The sequence below is a fragment of the Littorina saxatilis genome, linkage group LG6 (assembly GCF_037325665.1).
Source record: "Littorina saxatilis isolate snail1 linkage group LG6, US_GU_Lsax_2.0, whole genome shotgun sequence".
NCBI lineage: Eukaryota > Metazoa > Mollusca > Gastropoda > Littorinimorpha > Littorinidae > Littorina > Littorina saxatilis.
Genome location: NC_090250.1, coordinates 14190442 through 14213427, shown reverse-complemented (window position 1 = coordinate 14213427; position 22986 = coordinate 14190442). Strand labels below are relative to the sequence as shown.

Here is a 22986-nt window from a genome sequence, read left to right as displayed (position 1 = left end):
CAAATCTGCCACACACTGCTTTCCAAAATCTGTGTGCATAATTTCATGAAGGAAAAAATGTCACTCACTTCGTCGTCCTCCAGTGTTTTGGCTGCTATGTACAAGCAGCTGATGGCCACGCACCGCAGGTACTTTGGGCGAATCTGCACAGGTCACGTCATTCAAGGTTAATGATACAACCACATTCACAATATACATTTACCAGCCAGAGAGCAAATTTTACTCCCCAAACCAACCATTTGTTTCAGCAACTTGGCATTTGGCGAGTTGATGAAAATTTCTACTCACCAGTTACACGTTTCTACTTGCCATGGCGAGTAAACTACTCACCACTTTCAGGGCTGCATAACATACTGCAAATCAAATCTTTACGGTCTGAGTATTGATGTATGTCGGTCGTCATTCTACTGATTTCTATTTTAAGTATTTAATTCAAAATTGTTGTTCTGAGGCAAAGGACAAGTAACTCACAAGAGAACATGCTTGCAATAACATTCTTTTGTCGTTAGGACTGCAGACACAATACATGTATATATATGAGAAAACAGAAAAGAAGCTAAAACAACAGCCCACTGAGATACTCCGAACATATCATACACATTTTTCAATGACGGTAATGTTATGCACTAAATTATTGTTAATAATTTCAAGACCCACAAAAAGCCTTAAAGATAGAGGTAAATGTATACAGGTTATGAACATAAAATCTGAGAAAGGGGGGTCATGAACAAGGGGGAAGTCTTAAATCAATGGGGTGTTCCACCGTACAATCCATGTTTTTCTGTGTGCTAAACACGCACCTTGACAAGAGTGGAAACTCTATCCATGACGGAGATAGCCAGTGCAAAGGTCTCTGGAGCAAAGTCGAATGTCTGGCTCTGCTGGACCAGCCAGTAAGCCTCCTTGTCTCGCTCCATGTCTGTGATCTCCTGAAACATCACACAAATATTACATGGCCTTACAAAACAACGAAAATTGCATCGCAGTTTCTGATGGTTTAAAACAGAAAATATGTTTCGTAGACTAAGAATTGCTCTAAATTATCAGTAAATACCTGTTGGTAAATCTCAGTCATACTAAATTTTTATTGCAACTACTCCGAAGTCGATTTTTTGTATCCAAAATCCAAATAATAGAACTAATAAACAACCCCCTCCCCTTGTTTACGTTCATTTTCAAAAATTACTACAGCCCAGGTTAACCCTAGTATCACATGCTCTTAGTCTTAATCTATCTATCTATCTACCATATCTATCTATCTATACATATAAATAAAAGAGAGTGTCTGTCTGTCTGTGTGTGTGTGTGTGTGTGTCTGTCTGTCTGTGGTCGCCATACCTCAGAGATGGCAAAAGATAAGCACAAGATATTTTGCATGCACACTGCCCTGGACCCACAAATGTGCACCTGGGTTTTAGTTTCTCCAGACATTGTTTCCTTCCTAAACCGTCGAACGCAGAAGAAGAAGAAGAAGTTTCCTTCCTCGGATAATTACCCTCCCCATCTATTGATACAGTCTATATAGTGCAAGGGAGGTAAGTCATGGTTTGTCACCCACGGAAGGGAGGTAACTCTCATCAAACCAGTATACCCTGTCATTCTCAAGGGTTACCCCCCGCCCGCTATCATCCCGCCGCCCCCCCCCCCCCACACACACTAACCCTGCCCCCTGCTCCCCCTCCCTGCCTTCCAGATCATCGCGAATAATGTTTACGAAACGATCGCCTCAGTGAAAGATCACGAGAATTTACAGATTTCTCTCCCCTGTTCAAAAAGGTATGACGCGCTCACTCATGAGGTATGCGTGTTTTGATCAGACGGTAACTACAGTGGGTGTGAGAAGGGGTAAACAAATCACGAAGAACACGTTGAACCAAATAGAAACTTGCCTTGCCTATACATCCAAATGTATGAGCTCACACTGTCATTTTTCTTATCCACATTGGAATAAGATTCGAGAGGTTTCTGAGAGAGGGGAGAGCAGAAACACCCGGACGAAGCCGGGCCTGACTGCTAGTATATATACATAAGAATGGATGTAAGTGTGTGTGTGTGTGTGTGTGTGTGTGTCTGTGGTCGCCATACCTTAGAGATGGCAAGAGGCAGGAACAAGATAGAGTGCATGCACACTGCCTAGGACTAGGAGCCGCAGATGTGCACCTGGGTTTGAGTTTCTCAATTCATTGTTTCCTTTCTCAGATAATGATCCTCCCCATGGTTGAATACAGCCTAAATAGTGCAAGGGGCGTAACTCTTGCTTTATTATCCATGGACGGGTAGTAGCTCTTATTATAACAGCATACTGCATTCAAGGGTGTAACATGATCAGTTGAACCTGCTGCTCAATTATCTGGAATTTTCTCAAGGAAGGGAGATAACTCTTTCCATAAAAAGCATGTAAGCGGGAATTGAATTTATTGTGACACTGAGTGGGCAGCACATGCCTTCAAATGCTTTTGATGCCATAAAGTATTGTAAATATCCTAAGTTTTCAATTAACATAAGCAAGGGAGATAACTCATCCCCCCCCCCCCCCCCCCCCCCAAAGTTTGATTTGGAGTTTACTTTCACATTTTTCTTTCACTCATGGTTCTTTGATATAGAATTCAGACAACTTCTGTGTGATGGTTCTTGGAATAAATTCCTAAAGCCTGTCCTTAATTGGACGAAGTCGACTACGCGTAGCTCACTTCGCGAAGCTACCGGAACTAGACTTCGTCGCAGTCCAAGGGAAGGCACTATGGCGGAAAAGAGAGTTATCTTTTCATGTCTTGGCGTCTCAAATGCGCGTAGTCTCGACCAGCGCGTGGTGTGCTTCTTTCTGAGTACTTTACGTCACAAATTGTACTTTACGTACTTGATGATGACGTAAGTTAATTGTATGTGTTCTATTTCGTTGACTGAGCACGGCCGGGACCAGTTGGCGTGAGCGCTGGGATTTTGAGTTTCATTCGACATGTCAATGCATCGCAGTATGAAATAATACAGGTAGGAGGTTAGTTCTTGTACTTTGGGTCAACCAAAGTCGATAAATGCATTCTTCACTATGGTATTGAGTCTGATTTCATCGTCCATCTTGAATCAAAAAGTAAGAGGTATGTTCTTTCAAATGTTTCATATATTTTCTTAAAGAGCAAGTTTCAAACTTTGCAAAATTGTAAGGTAGGTCAGGTTATCTTTTTTTTTAAATGGGTCAAAATCGTGCGCCAGGAGTGAAAACAGGGGACAGTTTAGACGTGCCTTGAAGTTGAATGAGTTAAAAAACGAGAGCAATTAATTCCAAAATATAACAAGGGTACCAGTTAGTTGAGGAACTACCCGCCATTGCCCTAAAAGCTGTCTCTCTCTGTCTCGCTCTCTCAGGGATGTCGTTAGGCGTCGGACATCGGACATAGACTGATTAAAAGGCTCAAATGTCCGGTTCACATAGCCGCATGGCAGTCAGATGTCCTATCGTTTTCAACTGAGCGCGGTCATTGTCCGATAAGAACTCCATTCCTTCGGACAACGCGTTATTTGATAATTTTCCTTTCATGATAGAAATCTTCAAAAAGCGACCGAGCGCTCTAGCATACAGGTGCACTGAAGTTGTGCAGTGCAGATCTTGCATTTTCCGAACCGTTTGCGTACACCCTTCTACAGCACACGAAAGTTAGGAGTACGGGAGACAACTCCAACTGACAAAGGCTCGCGTCTGCTTTAATTTGCTTTCAGTTTAAGATGAAGCGCACGGTACTGAATTATGACACCGAGAAAAACTAAAGCCTGCCAAGGCAAAGAACAGCAAAAACTGAACACGTTTGGCGTTTACACGCCATCGTGTGCTACATTAGGGCCAAGAACATGGGACAACACGGCTAGCTTCATTCTGGCAAATGACAGTGCCAATGACAGTGTCGTTGCTGAAACCTTCACAATCACGGAAAGTAAAGTTTCGTCACTTGAAGATGGTGTCGGCACAGCAGGGAATTCACACAAACGGTCTTTTAATATTGATAACTATCATGGCTGACCCTGTTTAGTACTACAGCAGACTTCCACTAACTCGCGGTCTTTGGGGTCCAAAGATTTTTGATCGCGATATATCTGATTCGCGATGCAGTTTGGGGTCCAATTAAAGGGAAGAAACCGCGTTCTCTTCTGAGTCAGAGAAAAACGCGGTTATTTCCCTTGTTGGTCACAAAAAGCCTGTGAGCGTCACATTGGCGTGTGTGCGTTGGCCGTGTGAGTGCATGTGTGTATGTGCGTGCGTGTGTGTGTGCGTGCGCACGCACGCCAGGCATGTGGTTGTGCTACAATGTTCATGTGAATGTGTTACTGCGTTTCTCGCAAGTGTGACACTTCTGTTGGCAACTAAGTTCTCAAAAGATTAACTGCGATGACACGTTTTCTTTTATCAGCAGATGACAATTTCTTTTCTTTTTTCTCCGACTCATACGTCATCACAAACTTACTAGTTAATCAGACACAGACAGACACAGACGTACACTGTACGCGTATGGCGACTCACTGCAGCACACACACTAACTGACAATGAACAGAACGCAAGCCATGGTGAATTACCACATTATTTTATTTTGTTTGGAAACGCGCACTTGTTACTTTATCAACACGCACGCACGCACGTTTTGTTTTGCTTTGTGTGAGTCTGAGTTGACACGCGTTTTGTCTTTGGCAGAAAGCATGTAGATTTCTTCTTTGTTTGCTTTTTCTGCCATCTGCTATAACGCAAGAAGCTGAAGCATTTCATGGCGCCTGTAGAAAATCCGGGGTGTCTAGCTGAGATCGCGATTAGCGGGACTCGAGTGTTAAATTGCATGCTTGACTAGATTGCAGAAGACTGAAGCGCAGTTTAAGCACTTGATTGGCGCCTGTGGCCACCCGGACCGTCTAGCAGAGATCGCAATTAGCTGGACTCAAGTGTTCAACTGCACGCCTGACTGGCCATACTGACTGGTCAGACACTTAACCTCTATAGGCACGTGGCCAATTTGACGATACCGATCGTGGCATGAAAGTTCTTGACCGAGTGGGGCACGTGCGCGTGAAAGGTTTGTTTTTCTTTTGTTCGCAGGTCTTGATCAACCCGTAATGTACACAACCTGAAAACACACACACGTAGAACACTATTTGGAGAGACTGAGGGAGAGAAAGAGAGAGAGACTAATAAGATGAAATGACAATTTACTGCATGATGAAAGGCCATCGGACCCAGAGAGAGAGCGTGGCTATGATAGAAATTTTTTTCATGATCTGTACTATTTTTATATTTAGTCAAGTTTTGACTAAATATTTTAACATCGAGGGGGAATCGAAACGAGGGTCGTGGTGTATGTGTGTGTGTGTGTGTGTGTGTGTGTGTCTGTCTGTGTGTGTGTGTAGAGCGATTCAGACTAAACTACTGGACCGATCTTTATGAAATTTGACATGAGAGTTCCTGGGTATGAAATCCCCGAACGTTTTTTTCATTTTTTTGATAAATGTCTTTGATGACGTTCTATCCGGCTTTTCGTGAAAGTTGAGGCGGCACTGTCACGCCCTCATTTTTCAACCAAATTGGTTCAAATTTTGGTCAAGTAATCTTCGACGAAGCCCGGGGTTTGGTATTGCATTTCAGCTTGGTGGCTTAAAAATTAATTAATGACTTTGGTCATTAAAAATCGGAAAATTGTAAAAAAAAATAAAAATTTATAAAACGATCCAAATTTACGTTTATCTTATTCTCCATCATTTGCTGATTCCAAAAACATATAAATATGTTATATTTGGATTAAAAACAAGCTCTGAAAATTAAATATATAAAAATTATTATCAAAATTAAATTGTCCAAATCAATTTAAAAACACTTTCAGCTTATTCCTTGTCGGTTCCTGATTCCAAAAACATATAGATATGATATGTTTGGATTAAAAACACGCTCAGAAAGTTAAAACAAAGAGAGGTACAGAAAAGCGTGCTATCCTTCTTAGCGCAACGAATACCCCGCTCTTCTTGTCAATTTCACTGCCTTTGCCATGAGCGGTGGACTGACGATGCTACGAGTATACGGTCTTGCTGAAAAATGGCAGCTACTTGACTAAATATTGTATTTTCGCATTACGCGACTTGTTTAGCCTTTACGTGACTAATTTTGTAAAAAAAAAAAAAAAAAATTTTTAAAGTTTAAAAAAAAAGGTCGGTCCTGTTTTTTGGGGGGTCCAACTCCAAGAGGTCTCCGCGATATAGCCGAATTCGCGATTTAGTGGACCGCGAGTTAGTGGAAGTCTGCTGTAGTTGGTTAGAATTTGACAGTAAAGAGACCATCTGTAATTATAGGCAAACTGTTTTGTCGAATCTGTCAAGAAATCATGCGGTTTGTGTGCCAATCAAAGTAAGAATGCTGAAGTTTTTGGTTCTTTTTTGTGTGTGTCCTGTTTGAAACAAAAGTAATAAAACAATATACGCACAAAATGTTGGTGCATATACTGATATGTGTGTGTGCACATGATTTTGTGTTTTGCACAAAATTATAATCTCCTATTAGAATGTCTGAAATCAGTCAAATGTCCTATTGATGCCAAAGAGCTCAGGACATTTGTCCTATTGGTATGAATTTGTGGCAACATCCCTGCTCTCTGTCCGTATCATGTCTGTATCTCTCTCTCTCCGTGTCTCTCTCGTTCTCTGTCTGTCTATATCTCTCGCTCCAAGTCTGTCTGTCCCAGCGGCATAAAAATCGCTCACTTTCCCTGTGCAATACGAAGTGAAATTGACAAGCCAGAATAGTGCAATAGCGCATTGCGGTAAGCAGGAAAGCGTGCTTTTCTGTAGTCTTTTTAACTTTCTAAGCAGTAAGCAGGAAAGCGTGTTTTTCTGTAGTCTTTTTAACTTTCTAAGCTGGTGTATATATATAACAGCCTTTCTGTACAGGCGTAAAACTTAATTCTCAATCTCTCAAAGGAAGCAGATATGATCAAACATTTCCCCTCCATTCTCAGAACGTTCACTCTCCAGGGAGAGCAGCCAGGATGATCTCCAGCGGCAAGCATTCAAACAAACACATGCTTGTAATGTATGTCAAACTGGCAAATTTGTCTCCATTTCAATGTAAAAACCTGTCAAGTAATAACACAATGGCCAATTACCTGTATGCTGCTGGCTGGTCTGGGTTGGATTGGCTTCCACTGCTGCTGTTCCTTGTCAAGAGCAGCCCTGAGCACCTGCAGGGCGCGCTCACCACTCAAACCACTGGCAAACATCCTTCCCCTCTTCCCTGCTGACGCACCAAGATGCCTGAAAACAGACAACCGTTAAGTCAGTTACCATAACATTACGTGATTAACAACATTACATTTATTTACAGTTACAGGAGTTGAAGTGTCAATAAAACTAAAAAAGCAAGGAAAGTGATTTTGTAGAGCATTTTACTTTCCATTTATAAATCTGAAATACCCAAAACTGAAATGTTAAATAAGCTATCAGTGCATAACAGTGTAAACTTCTGTAAGTCTAAGAGCTGTCTAAGCTCAAACTATACAAGAGACTTGTAAGCAACAAAACAATTGAAATAAAAATAATATGAATACAAAATTAAAGGACAGGCATATAAAAACTGAATCGTCTCAAATACAGGCTCAAAAAGCATACTGAAATAAAAACTTTTCATAATCATTCAAACCATTCTAAATGTTATATTAAATTACACTTTGAACCGTACGACTCTCTTCACAGAAGAAATTATTAACATTATCTAAACACAAACACTACTAAGGCAACAACAAAAAATAGTCTGTTTACGGTATCCCGACCGACCCTATTTTTTCGCGCGACCCTAGAATTTTTTTTGGCATTTGGGGAGAAAAAAACAACTTTGTTTTTTGACAAAATAACTTAAAAATATGTTTTTTGGGGGGGGAAAAAAAAAATCCAGACCTACCGACCCTCTTTTTTTTGCTTATGTTACCGTAAACAGACAATTTTTTTTTGTGGCCTAACAGAACGTGTGCTGCCATACTCATGGTGATTTATGTCAGTTTAAATATCTCAACATGTACAAAATACCTCAACTGTCTTTTAACACGTACAGCACTACTTATCCTATTCCTAAAAACAATACATTCTGCAATTGTGCAAATATATTAAAATGACCTAAAAGTAACAACTAACAATAACATACCTCTTTTGCCTGCTTACATGAAGTTTACAAATTACACAGTGATAGCGCTAATATTTTGTCAAACTGGTACACAAACTTTTATGATGAAAACTATCCAGAAAAAAAGGTAGGTTGCTCATTGGAACCAGTAAGAGTCCAACTCAGAGTACTGGTTTTGTTGTTTTACCAGCGAAAAAAACCAGTAGTTCTAAAAATCAACCGGTAGGTTATACCGGCAGCCAATTATTGTCCGGTATTTTCTCATTTCAACAGGTAAAATACCGGTAATTACCGGTTAACGCCAATACTGTTACACCTTATCTTCAAGTTCTAAACATCATAACTTCAACATTGCAATTTTCAGTGACAAAATATGGAACTTGAACTGCGCAATCATTCTAAAACAATTGTCATCAGATGAGCATAGGATATATGTAATCACCCATCTACTCAATAACTGTATGAATAGTAGGCCCTAAACAAACCCATAGAACTAAATGCTGTGATGATGTCATTCAGTGATAACTACTTAAGGGTAAATCCGGAGTTACTAGGAAAATCCTGATCCCACCTATAATTAATAGACTCTATTCAATTTGGTAAACCACGCAACTAGAAGTAGAACTATTCCTGCGTCAGTGAGTAGTTTCCTCAGTGTTCTCTACCCAGCTCAAAGCTGATTTATGCTCCATGAGCAATTTCGATGTTTTTTTTAATATTTTAATCACTCAAACACACACACACACACACACACAGACAAACACCACTTTACAAGTTTCTAGTTTGGCAACTAGGGCACCAGGCAATAGTGTCATTAGTGACATGAATGAATGACCGAGTTCTGTGTTCAGAAATTTCATTTTCCAATAGATGTTCGAACTTGCGTCTTGTTTCTTTGTTCATTCTTCTTATTTAGAGACAATGATTTGCTAAGTTTTTCTTGGAGAGAGTAGTCTAAGGGGTTCGTGTTTTCATTGCATCAGAAGTTTTTAAACGACGTCACCAAGGATTCCGACCTTGACTCCATTTCATTTGTCGGCCATTTTGTCTCTTCAGCTGAAATACTACTATTTCCAAGGTAGCTTGCGTTTAACGGCAACTTACCACATAACTAAGTTTGATCACTTTAAACACATAACTATGACAGAGAGGCTACATGTGCATTATTTTCGTACAATTTAACGGTCATATTCAGGCAATTTCAATGAAAAACACATACGAATCTCAATACGTATTTGCATTGTCTGCAGTTTCTGTAGAATCTTCCCGAATGATCATTTAAAATCCCAAATAACTCAGAACATTTCTTACCTGAGAACAATCCGGGCACAATTGTGAGACCCTGGACACCCTCTGGTCCATAAACGGTCTTGGGGGTTACATTTACTGAGCTGAAACCTCCATTTTTCGTTCGAAAACGTTCCGTAATAAATAAGGAGAAAAAATCTTCGGGAACTAGTCCCCAGCTGACGGAATACCGTTGCTAATAATAGCAGCAGACAACAACAAAATTATTCCGCCTGAGTTTGGTCAACTTGCATAGCTAAAATACCTTCCAAAAAAGTTAATACCGTGATACAAATTTAATCAAAATTAAAGATAACAAATGTGTTTATGTCAAAGTTCCTTGAGAAATTGTTAGTACTGGGTTTAAATGTTGCATCGAACTATTTTGTAGTCGTGTAGTATGAATGCGGTTATGTTCTCGCTGCATTAATATTAATATCACTCCGACGCAGGTGCCCGTTTCAGCAAAAACTCGAGTCCAGAACGTTATTTCAGTGCAGATATTACCCAATACGATACTTGGAAGCTAATTGGGTTTATTGCAATGATTTGATGATCTTGGTAGTTGACTGTTTTTCACCAGAGGACTCGTATTTGTGATTTGTTTACGCCTTTGTGGTGAACTCTATGCAAATTCAGCTTCAGCCAATCATGGCAGTGATAACAACAAGCTACCAATCGACTTGAACTTAGCATTTCCGTTGGCGAGCGAGCGCGCACATTCGAACACATTTGGCCATGAACAGCTGATCAAAACTACTTCGCGGTGACTGTTTTGTTTCTTCGGTTATCTTGTATTCGAAGGGAACGGGTGTTTAATAGCTGACGTGCATAGAAAAAACGCAACAGCAACAAAAAGCCAAAGACGAATTTCAAAGTTCAGTTGTGTGATGCTTTGTTGAGACAAATGCACGAGTTTCACTGTATAGAACGAGAAGCCGACACACTCAATCATAAGTGATACTGTTGACTTGAACACTTGGTCATGGCTGGTGGTGGAGAACTCAAGAAGGCCTCGCCTTCATCGGCATACTACTTTCCGACAGGTTTTACACTTGATTCGGTGAGTACATCTTGAACTTTAGCGTGTTAAATTCATAGCACATAATTCAGAGGCATTTAAGTCTCCAAATTTGTAGAACTTGCACTGTCTTGTAATCATAACAAGTCATTATAGATCCCTTTGTCTTTGAGTTACCCGCGGAATGAACTCCGATGAACTGTACGAATGCATTTCGTTTACATGGGTCAAAGAAGGAATTATCCGTATGTAAATGATGTCCCATGGTTGACAACGTACGCCATTTTCGGTGCATTTTCGTCGATTGAACAACCAAATTCATTAATTATGCTTAAGTTTGGAGCTCAATCCGTCAATTAATTTCACGACAAATGTTCTTTGGCTTGCTTACATGGACTTAGTAGTAAATAAGTAAAGAATGTCACTGGATTCTGAGCTATGAATTTAACACGCTAAAGTTCAAGATTACCTTGTGAAAGCTATCGTCAGCGCTGAACAATGTATGCATTCGTGTTTTGAGAAATTTGGGTTTTCATTTTTTAGTGGCTGCCTCATACAGATTTAGAAACCGCAAAGGTTTCGGTTCACTTTCAGATTAAAGACTTGGTGATAAATTCGTCGGGCAGAACAAAGCCCCTTGGCTTTGGTGCAGTTTTTTGTATCTCAAGCATATTGGGCCTGTATTAAATTGTTATTCATGTCAGATCATTGATGATGGTTTACTTTCATTTCAGGATATCAACAAGAGGTTATGCCAAGAACTTGGGCGGCAAAGAAAGCAGGTGGAAAATGTGAAAGAACACAAAGGAAAGGTTAGTATCTTCTGAGTTTCAGTAAGGCAACAAAAAAAAAATAGTCTGTTTACGGTAACACGACCGACCCTATTTTTTTCGCGCGACCCTAGACCTTTTTTTGGCATTGGGGAAAAAAAAAAAATCTTTTGTTTTTTTTGCAAAATAACGTAAAAAATGGTTTTTTGGAGAAAAAAAAAAATTAAAAAATCCCGACCTACCGACCCTATTTTTTTGGCCTATGTTACCGTAAACAGACCTTTTTTTTTTTTTTTTTTGCCTAATGTTTTGTGTAAAGAAAGTTTAGTCGTGATGTGTAAACTGTAATGCTTAATAAGTTAAAGTCAATCTTTTAGCTGGTGCTGGGTCTTGTTTTTGCCCAACATTTGTAATAATTGATGTTTTGAAAACTGCTCCAACTCCGTCCAAGGGAATGGACATTTGGCCGAACTTGGTTTGTTTGTTGGCCGTAGAATGCTGCTTGTGTATGTTATTGTTAACCTGACATGGCTGGCTAGGGTTAGACTTAGAGAACAACTCAGTGAGTCACTGCAGTCAAACTGATGTGATGGCTTCACAGATAGTTGCAACATTTATATAAATTCACTCTGTACATATTCTTACTACATCAGACGCCATTTTGCTCAGGGATCCTCCAGGATTTTAATTTTGCATTGCCCTGTTCTAATGTATGAAACTTCGTCAGTAATGTTGATACCTCTTTTTTTTTAATGGTTATCGGTGTGTGCAAACCGCTTCCAATATTTTGTTTTCTGTTTGCTGAGAACATGTGCTTTGCCTAAAAATACTGACCAATCAAATTCATGTCACTATGCTTAAAGCCACGCCCAAACAAGTGCAGCAACAGTTTGACACTGGAGCGCTGTCCACCCTTTTTTTTAAACGCACGAAATGCACGGGATTTGAGAGGAGTTTTGCGTTTGGCATTTTCCAAATAAGGATATCCTACTATGAGTACTACGCTGGAATACTACAATGAATTTTCAAACGGCAACACTGGCTTCGTCTTTCCTGATCGAAAGGGGGTGTATTGTTGATATTTGTAGATAATAGACTCTGCATTTTAATGGTCAAATGGCGATTTCGGTATAAAAATGTAGATCCGAGGGTTGTTCTAGAGAGCCATACCCTCTGATTAACTTCAATAAGGCACTCGGTTAAGTCTCGTAATCCTGTTGATTGGGGTCACAGTAGCACCTGCATCGCTCCCTTCATATAATTCCCTCACGTCACTTTTCGTTCATGCCGTTGCCGCCTGCTTGGACGTGTTTCACTTTCTTAGTTTCTGTTTCAGTGGGGATTCAGCTGTTGTTCGGTTTATATTTGAATAATAAGTTATTATTACTTGTTAGTGTTACTCATTTAATTAAATGTGATCGAGCAACTCTGCCGGTTCGGACTCTATTCAGAAGTCCGAGGGTCAGAAGTGACTGCCAGTTGTAGCATACGGCTCACAGTCACATGCACATTTTAATATCATTGATGTAATATTAGCAATGGTGGAACATGCTCATGCATTTGAGCTGGAAAGCCTTGTCAGCTAACGCGGACAGTAGGCCTACACCTGAGTGTCTTCATTCTCTTCCAACCAGATAAACACAGTAATAACAAGCTACCAAGGTGACGATGCTTGCGTCATTGTTTGATTACCCCGAGTCAGCAACTGTAGATGTAGATAAGCGTTCATTTTACTTATCATGGACTGAATATCAACAGAAGTGCATGATAATTAGATAAGATCATAATTATACCTTTGATATCGACCATAGTGAGATGTGTAAGTGAGACATGGATGTGTTCATGACTGAATGCGTAAGCACAAAGCAAGGAATGGCCAGAAAGGTATGTGGGAGGTGTGTTTATAACTTGCCCTGTTATAGTGCTATGATATGTCTTATGTAAAAACAATGTCCTGTTTGTATTATTGTTATAATGTACCACGCCTGAATTTCTCTATGAGATAATAAAGTATTCTTATTCTTATAGCGCGATTTCTGTTCCCCGCGGCGGCGACTCTTCAGTGATAATGTGCCTGTAATATCTGGCTAATCTGTGTTTTTGTTCTTGTTGAATTTGGAGGGTGGGTGTTGGGATGGGGGTTCTCTCTCTCCCATCTGAGTATCGAAAGCAAATAACTGGACCCGTGGTGATGTGCACAGAACTTTCCGTACTTCACGGTCTTGTCGTTCGTGCGTATAATGTAGAAAACAGAGAAATGGGTGTACCACATCTGATGTCACTTTAGTTTCAGCTTACGCCAATACGTGTAGGCTTATGTACGCGCAGGGCGACTCGACAGTTAAAACCGGAATAACAGTGACGCAGTATTTGCGAATGATCGCGAAACAACCCAGTTACAGCACGGATACCCTTGTGCACGGGGGATAACCGGTCAAATGCCGAACAGAAGCCGAATGCCGCTCATGACACGTGTGAAGGCAAGTTTTGTCTGTTTTCTAGGTATTGTTTGATTTATGTCGGGATTTAAGGTAAGCTACTGATTCAGCGATGACTAAATTTGTTTCTCGATGCATAAAAAGTCAGGGAGCGATTGATATTTGCCCGTAAATATCCTTCAAAGCTGAAAATGTCCGCGATCGAGCACCGGAAATGGCTGTTCGATGGGTATTGCAAGTAGAAATGTGGTTTATTTCACCAAATCAGCTCGTATTTGGTGTGGGTACGGGATTCTAGAGGACGAAGGAGTCATAAGAGGTGCTAAGAAGTGCTATTTGGGAGTAGAATAAATCTTCCGAGACAGTAGACAAGAGAAGGTCATATTTGAGAGAGGAGCGCGTAGGCCGATTGTCTTTCCGACAAGCGAATGATACAGCAGATTAATCATTCGTTTTGACCAGAAACCTAGTCTCTAGTTTTTATGAATGAGTTTTTTAATTAAAACAATCACGAGAACTCTCTCGCTTAGCCTAATGGCTGTTCGATGGGTTTCGCAAGTAGAAATGTGCTTTATTTCACCAAATCAGCTCGTATTTGACATCGGTTTGGTATATATATATATATTTTCTAATCCTACCGCGAACTGGATAGCAGACGCGGCACGACTGTTGCACCACACTTTGAAGGGGATATAGCTCAGTTGGTAGCGCGCTGGATTTGTATTCAGTTGGCCGCTGTCAGCGTGAGTTCGATCCCAGGTTCGGCGGAAATTTATTTCAGAGTCAACTTTGTGTGCAGACTCTCTTCGGTGTCCGAACCCTCCCCCCGTGTACACTACATTGGGTGTGCACGTTAAAGATCCCACGATTGACAAAAGCGTCTTTCCTGGCAAAAATTGCTTAGGCACAGTTAATAATTGTCTACCTATATCTGTGTGACTTGGAATAATAGGCCGTGAAAGGTAAATATGCGCCGAAATGGCTGCAATTACTGGCCGTATACAATTTCATCTCACACGGCATCACTGCAGAGCGCCTAGAACTGTACCCACGGAATATGCGCGATATAAGCCTCATTGATTGATTGATTGAAGTAATCCCACACTTTGAAGTAAATTACTTCAAAGTGTGGGGATGTGCCCCACACTTTGAAGTAAACCCATTTTTTACTTCAAAGTGTGGGGGGATCTTCCCACACTTTGAAGTAAACTCAGTTTTTACTTCAAAGTGTGGGGGGATCTTCCCACACTTTGAAGTAACTTACTTCAAAGCGTGGGACTTTTGCATCGCCTGTTTGAGCCTGATGATTTTGTCAAAAAAAATGGCAAAGTCTTTTGGATGAGTGAACAGAAAAAGTGAGCGAGCCAAGAAACATAGGGATGTTTGTTATCAGGCTTTAAAGGCATATGTACTCGATGACTATACACGCTAATTGCTTTACCAACAGCTGGAGACATGCTAAATTAAGTTCCCTGCAAAATATTGTGGTCTAGGACCCCTTCAATGTTGAGATATGTTAATTTTCATTTTGATCTGGATCGTCCTATTTATAGATTTGGCAACACATGTAACGTTGATGCAAGGGAGCTAACACCGCGGCTTTGTTGACATCCTCACTTTTTCAGAGGCTAGAACAAGCTGTAATGCATGTATTATGGTCCGCGCATGGTGACATATCGTCATTATATGGTCTTATGGTGCGTTTGACATCGATTATGGGCAAACTACACTTTGTAAACACGGGAGCGCGTACATATGCCTTTAAGCAATGTCCCATTGTTGAGTATGACGAAAACTCGTGGTGACGATTTTAAAACATGTTGGGTCACGCATGGTCCAACCTTACATGGTCCAACCTTACATGGTCCAACCTTACATGGTCCAACCTTACATGGTCCAATCTTACATGGTCCAACCTTACATGGTCCAATCGTGCATGGTTCAATCTTACATGGTCCAATCTTACATGGTCCAACCTTACATGGTCCAATCTTACATGGTCCAACCTTGCATGGTCCAACCTTGCATGGTCCAATCTTACATGGTCCAATCTTACATGGTCCAACCTTACATGGTCCAATCTTACATGGTCCAACCTTGCATGGTCCAACCTTGCATGGTCCAACCTTACATGGACAACCTTACATGGTCCAACCTTACATGGTCTAACCTTACCATGTCCAACCTTACATGGTCCAATCTTACATGGTCCAACCTTACATGGTCCAATCTTACATGGTCCAATATTACATGGTCCAACCTTACATGGTCCAACCTTACATGGTCCAACCTTACATGGTGCAACCTTACATGGTCCAACCTTACATGGTCCAATCTTACATGGTCCAATCTTACATGGTCCAATCTTACATGGTCCAATAATATATATGGACCATGTAAGATTGGACCATGTAAGGTTGGACCATGTAATGTTGGACCATGTAAGGTTGGACCATGTAAGATTGGACCATGCGTGACCCAACATGTTTTAAAATCGTCACCACGAGTTTTCGTCACACTCAACAATGGGACATTGCTTAAAGCCATATGTACTCGATGACTATACACGCTAATTGCTTTACCCACAGCTGGAGACATGCTAAATTAAGTTCCCTGCAAGATATTGTGGTCTAGGACCCCTTAAATGTTGAGATATTTGAATTTTTATTTTGATCTAGATCGTCCTATTTATAGATTTGCCAACAGAGGTAGCGTTGACGCAAGGGAAATAACTCCGCGTCTTTGTTGACATCCTCACTTTTTCAGAGGCTAGAACAAGCTGTAATGCATGAATATGGTCCGCGCATGGCGACATATCGTCATTACATGGTCTTATGGTGCGTTTGACATCGATTATGGGCAAACTACACTTTGTAAACACGGGAGCGCGTACATATGCCTTTAAAGCCTGATAACAAACATCACTATGTTTCTTGGCTCGCTCACTTTTTCTGTTCACTCATCCAAAAGACTGCCATTTTTTTGACAAAATCATCAGGCTCAAACAGGCAATGCAAAAGTCCCACGCTTTGAAGTAAGTTACTTCAAAGTGTGGGAAGATCCCCCCACACTTTGAAGTAAAAACTGAGTTTACTTCAACGTGTGGGAAGATCCCCCCACACTTTGAAGTAAAAAATGGGTTTACTTCAAAGTGTGGGGCACATCCCCACACTTTGAAGTAATTTACTTCAAAGTGTGGGATTACTTCAAAGTGTGGTGCAACAGTCGTGCCGCGTCTGCTATCCAGTTCGCGGTAGGATTAGAAAAAAATATATATATATATACCAAACCGATGTCAAATACGAGCTGATTTGGTGAAATAAAGCACATTTCTACTTGCGAAACCCATCGAACAGCCATTAGGCTAAGCGAGAGAGTTCTCGTGATTGTTTTAATTAAAAAACTCATTCATAAAAACTAGAGACTAGGTTTCTGGTCAAAACGAATGATTAATCTGCTGTATCATTCGCTTGTCGGAAAGACAATCGGCCTACGCGCTCCTCTCTCAAATATGACCTTCTCTTGTCTACTGTCTCGGAAGATTTATTCTACTCCCAAATAGCACTTCTTTGCACCTCTTATGACTCCTTCGTCCTCTAGAATCCCGTACCCATACCAAATACGAGCTGATTTGGTGAAATAAAGCACATTTCTACTTGCAAAACCCATCGAGCAGCCATTTCCGGTGCTCGATCGCGGACATTTTCAGCTTTGAAGGATATTTACGGGCAAATATCAATCGCTCCCTGACTTTTTATGCATCGAGAAACACATTTAGTCATCGCTGAATCAGTAGCTTACCTTAAATCCCGACATAAATCAAACAATACCTAGAAAACAGACAAAACTTGCCTTCACACGTGTCATGAGCGGCATTCGGCTTCTGTTCGGCATTTGACCGGTTATCCCCCGTGTTGTGTGTCACCAAGCACGTCGTATCGCACATAGTCGCCGGCGCCTGTGGATTCATGACTCGAGCAGGAGAGGCTATTATGGTCTATTTTTGGTAGGCTTTCGGCGTCGTTTAAGTGTTCTAAATTCTTCAACACACAGGAAATGTGAGCGAGCACGTACTTAATTCACTGTCATTTGAACTAGTCCACTTATTTATTTTTTATTTACATGTAGTCGGATACGGTTTTCTATACATGTACACACACGAATTCCAAAGGGTAAAACTACGACTAAAGTCCTTCAGCAGATTCTATATTGTTCTCAGTAGTCGCGCGCTTGTTCCAAAATTGTGCGTGAATCTTGATATTATTGTCGGGTGCCCACAGCATTCTAACCTTGTGCGTCATTCAACTGAAGCAAGTCACTCAAGTCAGCTGGTACGTAGTAAAATATCGGGTAAATAAAAATCCGATTTTTAAATTTTTTTTTATTGCATAGCATGTTTTTTCCGAGCCGATCTATGTGTCATCAGTCACCATGTGATCTGACTGGGCATATCTATCTCATTCTCGCGTGCGCGCACGCACACATACAAAGAGAGAAAGTTGTGTTCAGGTCAAAGTGTTTTGCTTTCCACCTGTTGCTGTGCGTAGTAGTAATAGCACTTACTGACTTAGCCAAGTAAGTAGCCTCAGTGTTGTCTGATGGGGCTGATGTTTGGTGGTTAACAGTATTTTCCACAATTGTTCAGTCTTTTGAGAAGTCTAAGAGAACACTTAGACCGTTGATCAAATGCCAGAAGTGGTTTTTCAACGTATTGTCACAGATACAGATACACTCCTACCTCAGTGAACTTTGCCTGAACCACTATTGAGGTTTCCCACGGGTTGGTTCGCTGTTGGGAAATTTGAACTTGAAATGTTACTTTCTGGCGTAGGAGTAGGGCATTGGAGAAAGTTTTAAAACTTCAGGAATCGCCATGGAAGAAATTCCCAAAAGTCATGACTCCCACGAAAGTAATTTATGGGAGTCCAAGACTCTGCCAAGATAATGTGCTGACTCAGAAACGAAAGACGGTTTTCACATGTGATTGAAAAATATCTTATTGTCACTTTTCTTTTGGTTTGGGGAAAACAGGTATTCTGAATAGAAATACGCGTTATCATTAATGCCGTCGGTTTAACTTTCAACATGGGAGTAGAAATGGTTGCCTTGGGTCTGCCAGTGTGTATGTTTATGTGTGTTTTGTATAAGGGTTTTCCCATTTCGCGTCTTGTGTAGTTATAAGAACGATGAACAGTTCAGCTGGCAGTACTGTCAACTGAGGAAAGACAGGCAGTGTTGACGGACAGAACAACATCGATGGCCCTGGATGCTATTAGTATTAGCTTGCGTTACATTTCTGTGACACTGGTGCATTGGTTGTGGTCTTACTTTCGGTCTCTTCCCGAATATTTTGAATCTCATAACGTAATTATGTGCACGTGCAGCATTGCCCTAAACAGATGAAGATGAAACTGGAGCAGCACAGGGAATGCGCCCAGCACCTGCGTGCTATGAACTCGTACTTCTCTCCCACTACACCTGCCGTCTTCGCCACTGCCATTGGAATCATGGATTCTGCTCTCATGAAGATCAACGTAAGCTTTGACTCTAACCCCTGTGCGTCATGATTTTGGTGGTTTTTTTGTGTGTGTCTTTTCATTGCATTACTTTATTACCCCATTGCTGGAAAATGTGGGTCGCTTCCTCTCAGTGGAAAGCTACGGCAAAAAGAGTCGTGTCATCGGAAACAAATTTTTGTTTTGTTGGCCTTTTGCAATAGTCATTTGTGTGTATTCGTTCAGGTTTTTCCTTGTGAAAATTTCAGAGCATTTGTTGTTGGGCGGGGATATAGCTCAGTTGGTAGCGCGCTGGATTTGTATTCAGTTGGCCGCTGTCAGCGAGAGTTCGATCCCAGGTTCGGCGGAAATTTATTTCAGAGTCAACTTTGTGTGCAGACTCTCTTCGGTGTCCGAACTCCCCCCCCCCGTGTACACTACATTGGGTGTGCACGTTAAAGATCCCACGATTGACAAAAGGGTCTTTCCTGGCAAAATTGCTTAGGCACAGTTAATAATTGTCTACCTATACCCGTGTGACTTGGAATAAAAGGCCGTGAAAGGTAAATATGCGCCGAAATGGCTGCAATTACTGGCCGTATAAAAATTTCATCTCACACGGCATCACTGCAGAGCACCTAGAACTGTACCCACGGAATATGCGCGATATAAGACTCATTGATTGATTGATTGACTACAGCAGAAGTGGGAGTGTTCTAGTTTTTTTTCTTTTTGTGTGCCATGATTTTCATTGACTAAAGCAGCAATTTGTTTTTGCAGATTCCTGGGAAATACCTGAGTTGTTTCTCTGCAGCGTGCTTTCTGCTTGCCAGCAAATGGGTCCTGGATGATGTAAGTACATGTAATTCAGTGAACATTTGAAATTCGGTAGCAATTTAGTACAGTGGTGCCCCCATTTTAAGACCCGCTGGGCCGAATTCCACTCTGAGATAAATCATAAAGGAGTTGCTTTTGGGCTCAATGTTCAAGATATGACATACTCTGGCAGGAAATGGTTATATATATATCATTATATGACATCCTGTTCTTACATACAAAGGAACTTTTTTCCTTATCTTTTAGAATGGGGGACAGACAGTCTGGCAATGTGTTTGTTGTTTTCAGAACTGGGTGGCCTCTTTGTAATCATCACATAACATTTATGAGACGTCGCAATATCTGACAGAAAACATAACATTGTTGTTTTTAGTTCAAATGAGTTGTTTTTTTGGTGGGTTTTTTCTTTCTTTTTTTTTTCTTTTTTTTTCAATTTTAATTTATTGTTAGTTTTTGTGTGTGTGTTGTTGCTTTTGGTTGTTTTGGGGGGTATGGGGAACAGAACTTTGTTTAAACAGTACATATTACTACGGAAAAAGTAATAAAAAGTGCCCTGTAGTTTCTCCTTCCCTGTACTTTCTCCTTATCATGAAACTTTATTAAACCAAAATGTTGATAACCTTTCATTTGCTGCATTTTACCCACAGAAATCTCCTAATACATGGTTTAAGCGTGTTTATTCAAATTCTCATACACACGTTTCAAACAATAACAACATTGAGAACGTTAACAAGCAGATTGCTTATGGACACGTTCTTGAACTTATAATCAATACACATTCAGATAGCAAAACATGGCGAACAAGTAATAGCTTCAACACTTATCTTGATAATCTTTAATTATATTTTATACAAATAGGGTAAAGAGAGAGAGAGAGAGAGAGAGAGAGAGAGAGGGAGAGAGAGAGAGAGAGAGAGAGAGAGAGACTGAGAGAGGGGGAGGGAGAGAATGCCTGGCTACATCAATTGCACAGTTAATATAATATCAGCCGAAGCGATTAGTTAACATAACATAGTCTTGTACAACAGAGAATATTTTCGTGTTCAAAGATATAGTTAAATCAGTATTTCCAAACAAGAGTGTTTTGCAGTCCAGAACGTGTGTTGGCAGACTATTGAATAAAATGGTTCTATGTTCTTTAAATTTTGGACAGTGTAATAAGAAATGTTCAGAATCTTCCGGGCATGCTCCACACGTACATTCTAGATTATCAGAGAGGTGTCGGTTAACTAAGTCTTGTTGCAAATCGCTCATGTTTAATCTCAACCTGCTGTGAAGTACCTGTCCCTGGCGGTTGCCTAAATAATAATACGGTGGAACAACAACATCTCCATCGGTCAAATACCTTTTAAATTCACCAACTGACTGCGTTTGTTGTATATTTTCTGGAAGATTATTCCACAAAGCTGTCGTTGAAGGAAAAAATGAAGATTTATATAACTCACTTCTGCACAATGGAAACTTACGTTCAAGAGGGCGTCGTCTGTGGTAAGGATTTACATCGGAAACCAGGACCGGCAGTTTGGAATATAAATATTCTGGGGTTAAACGATTTACAATTTTATAATACAGCAAAAGTTTATGACGACGTCGCCTTTCTTTCAGGGGCACAAAACCCGATTCGTTATACAGTTTTTGGTGGCTTGTGCCACGTACTGCACCTACAATGATTCGGATTGCATCGAGATGCAATGTCTCCAACTCGTCTGCCAAACACTGTGTACAGTTATCCCAGATAACGTCCGCATAATCAAACAATGGTAACATAAAGGATTTATATATAACTTCAAGTGATTTTCTGTTTAAACGATGCTTGAATAAACCAAAACACGCAATTGACTTTCTACATTTAGCAATTAGACTTTTTATGTGGGAATCCCATTTACAATTACCTTGTAGAATGACGCCAAGGTGCTTGTGATTTTCAACATCAACTAAGTGTGCATCTTCGAAATACAATGGTGGAAGTAAAACATTTTGTTGCCTACAAATGTCCAACAATTCTGTCTTTTGACAATTAAAAGTGACTTTCCATTTATAAGCCCATGTGCGAATTTTATCCAAATCAGAATTCAAAATCTCTGCTCGTACATCATCGTTATCTAAACTTAAGTACATACTCGTATCGTCTGCAAAGAGTTTCAACACTGATTCAAGACCAACACCAATATCGTTAATATAAATGAGAAATAAAAGAGGTCCTAAGACAGAACCCTGAGGGACACCAGCAGAAGGGGTAGCATAACTTGATTTGGTTCCTTTCAATACTACTGCTTGTCTGCGATCGCTCAAGTAATGTTCAAACCAAACAAGCAAGGGACCTCTTATACCTATCGCCTCAAGCTTGTGGAGCAGACCGCGATGCCAGACTTTATCAAAAGCTTTGGATACATCAAAAAATATTGCCTGTGACATAATGTTTTTATCAAGTGCAACACAAAAGTCATCATATATACTCAATAGTTGATAAACAGTCGAATCACCAGCAATAAAACCAGATTGGCAGTGTGTAATCAAATCATAATTTTTCAAATAACCAAACACACGGATTTGTATACATTTTTCAAGCACCTTCCCAATACAACTCAGCAAAGAGATTGGACGGTAGTTGGAACAAGCACTCCTATCGCCTTTCTTAAAAATGGGCGTAATGTGAGCAGTTTTCCAGACAACTGGAAAAACACCCTCAGACAAGGATCTGTTAAAGAGAACTGTAAGCGGTGGAACGATAACAGGTAATCCATCTACAAGCAATTTATTATGTATTCCGTCAGGGCCCACGGCCTTGGATAAATTTAAATTCCTTAACACTTGGACAACTTCAGCTTCTGTTAATTCAAAAGTCGATAAAGATGTATTACACCAATTTGCCTCGGGCAGGGGATCGTCTGGATTTTCAACTTTAGACTGGCTTTCAAAATAATTATTAAACAAAATCGTTTTTTCACAAATGTTATCAATAATTTTTCCATTATCTTCTAGCGGTGGAATTTCGTTACATGCA

General features: G+C 40.4%; 2 protein-coding genes across 4 annotated transcripts in view; one reads left to right on the top strand and one right to left on the bottom strand.

Annotated features, from left to right (window-relative positions):
• Positions 1–9618, bottom strand: part of LOC138968570 (cyclin-I-like) — an 18027-nt gene extending 8409 nt beyond the window's left edge. Inside the window, exons 1-4 of the mRNA XM_070341150.1 lie at positions 9446–9618; positions 7125–7272; positions 801–929; positions 69–143 (exon numbers count right to left, since the gene is read on the bottom strand). Of these exons, the coding sequence (XP_070197251.1) occupies positions 69–143; positions 801–929; positions 7125–7238 (318 nt within the window). The 5' untranslated portion in view covers positions 7239–7272; positions 9446–9618. The remainder of the gene's footprint in view (positions 1–68; positions 144–800; positions 930–7124; positions 7273–9445) is intronic.
• A 137-nt stretch (positions 9619–9755) lies between these two features.
• LOC138968569 (uncharacterized) overlaps positions 9756–22986 on the top strand; it is a 21399-nt gene continuing 8168 nt past the window's right edge. Inside the window, exons 1-4 of one of the 3 annotated variants that reach the window (XM_070341148.1) lie at positions 9756–10484; positions 11177–11254; positions 19035–19184; positions 19926–19997. In XM_070341148.1, coding sequence (XP_070197249.1) covers positions 10407–10484; positions 11177–11254; positions 19035–19184; positions 19926–19997 — 378 coding nt within the window. In that variant the 5' untranslated portion in view covers positions 9756–10406. Of the gene's footprint in view, positions 10485–11176; positions 11255–17607; positions 17982–18098; positions 18226–19034; positions 19185–19925; positions 19998–22986 lie in introns of those variants that run through there. The other 2 variants (XM_070341147.1, XM_070341149.1) reach the window with 2 other exon arrangements.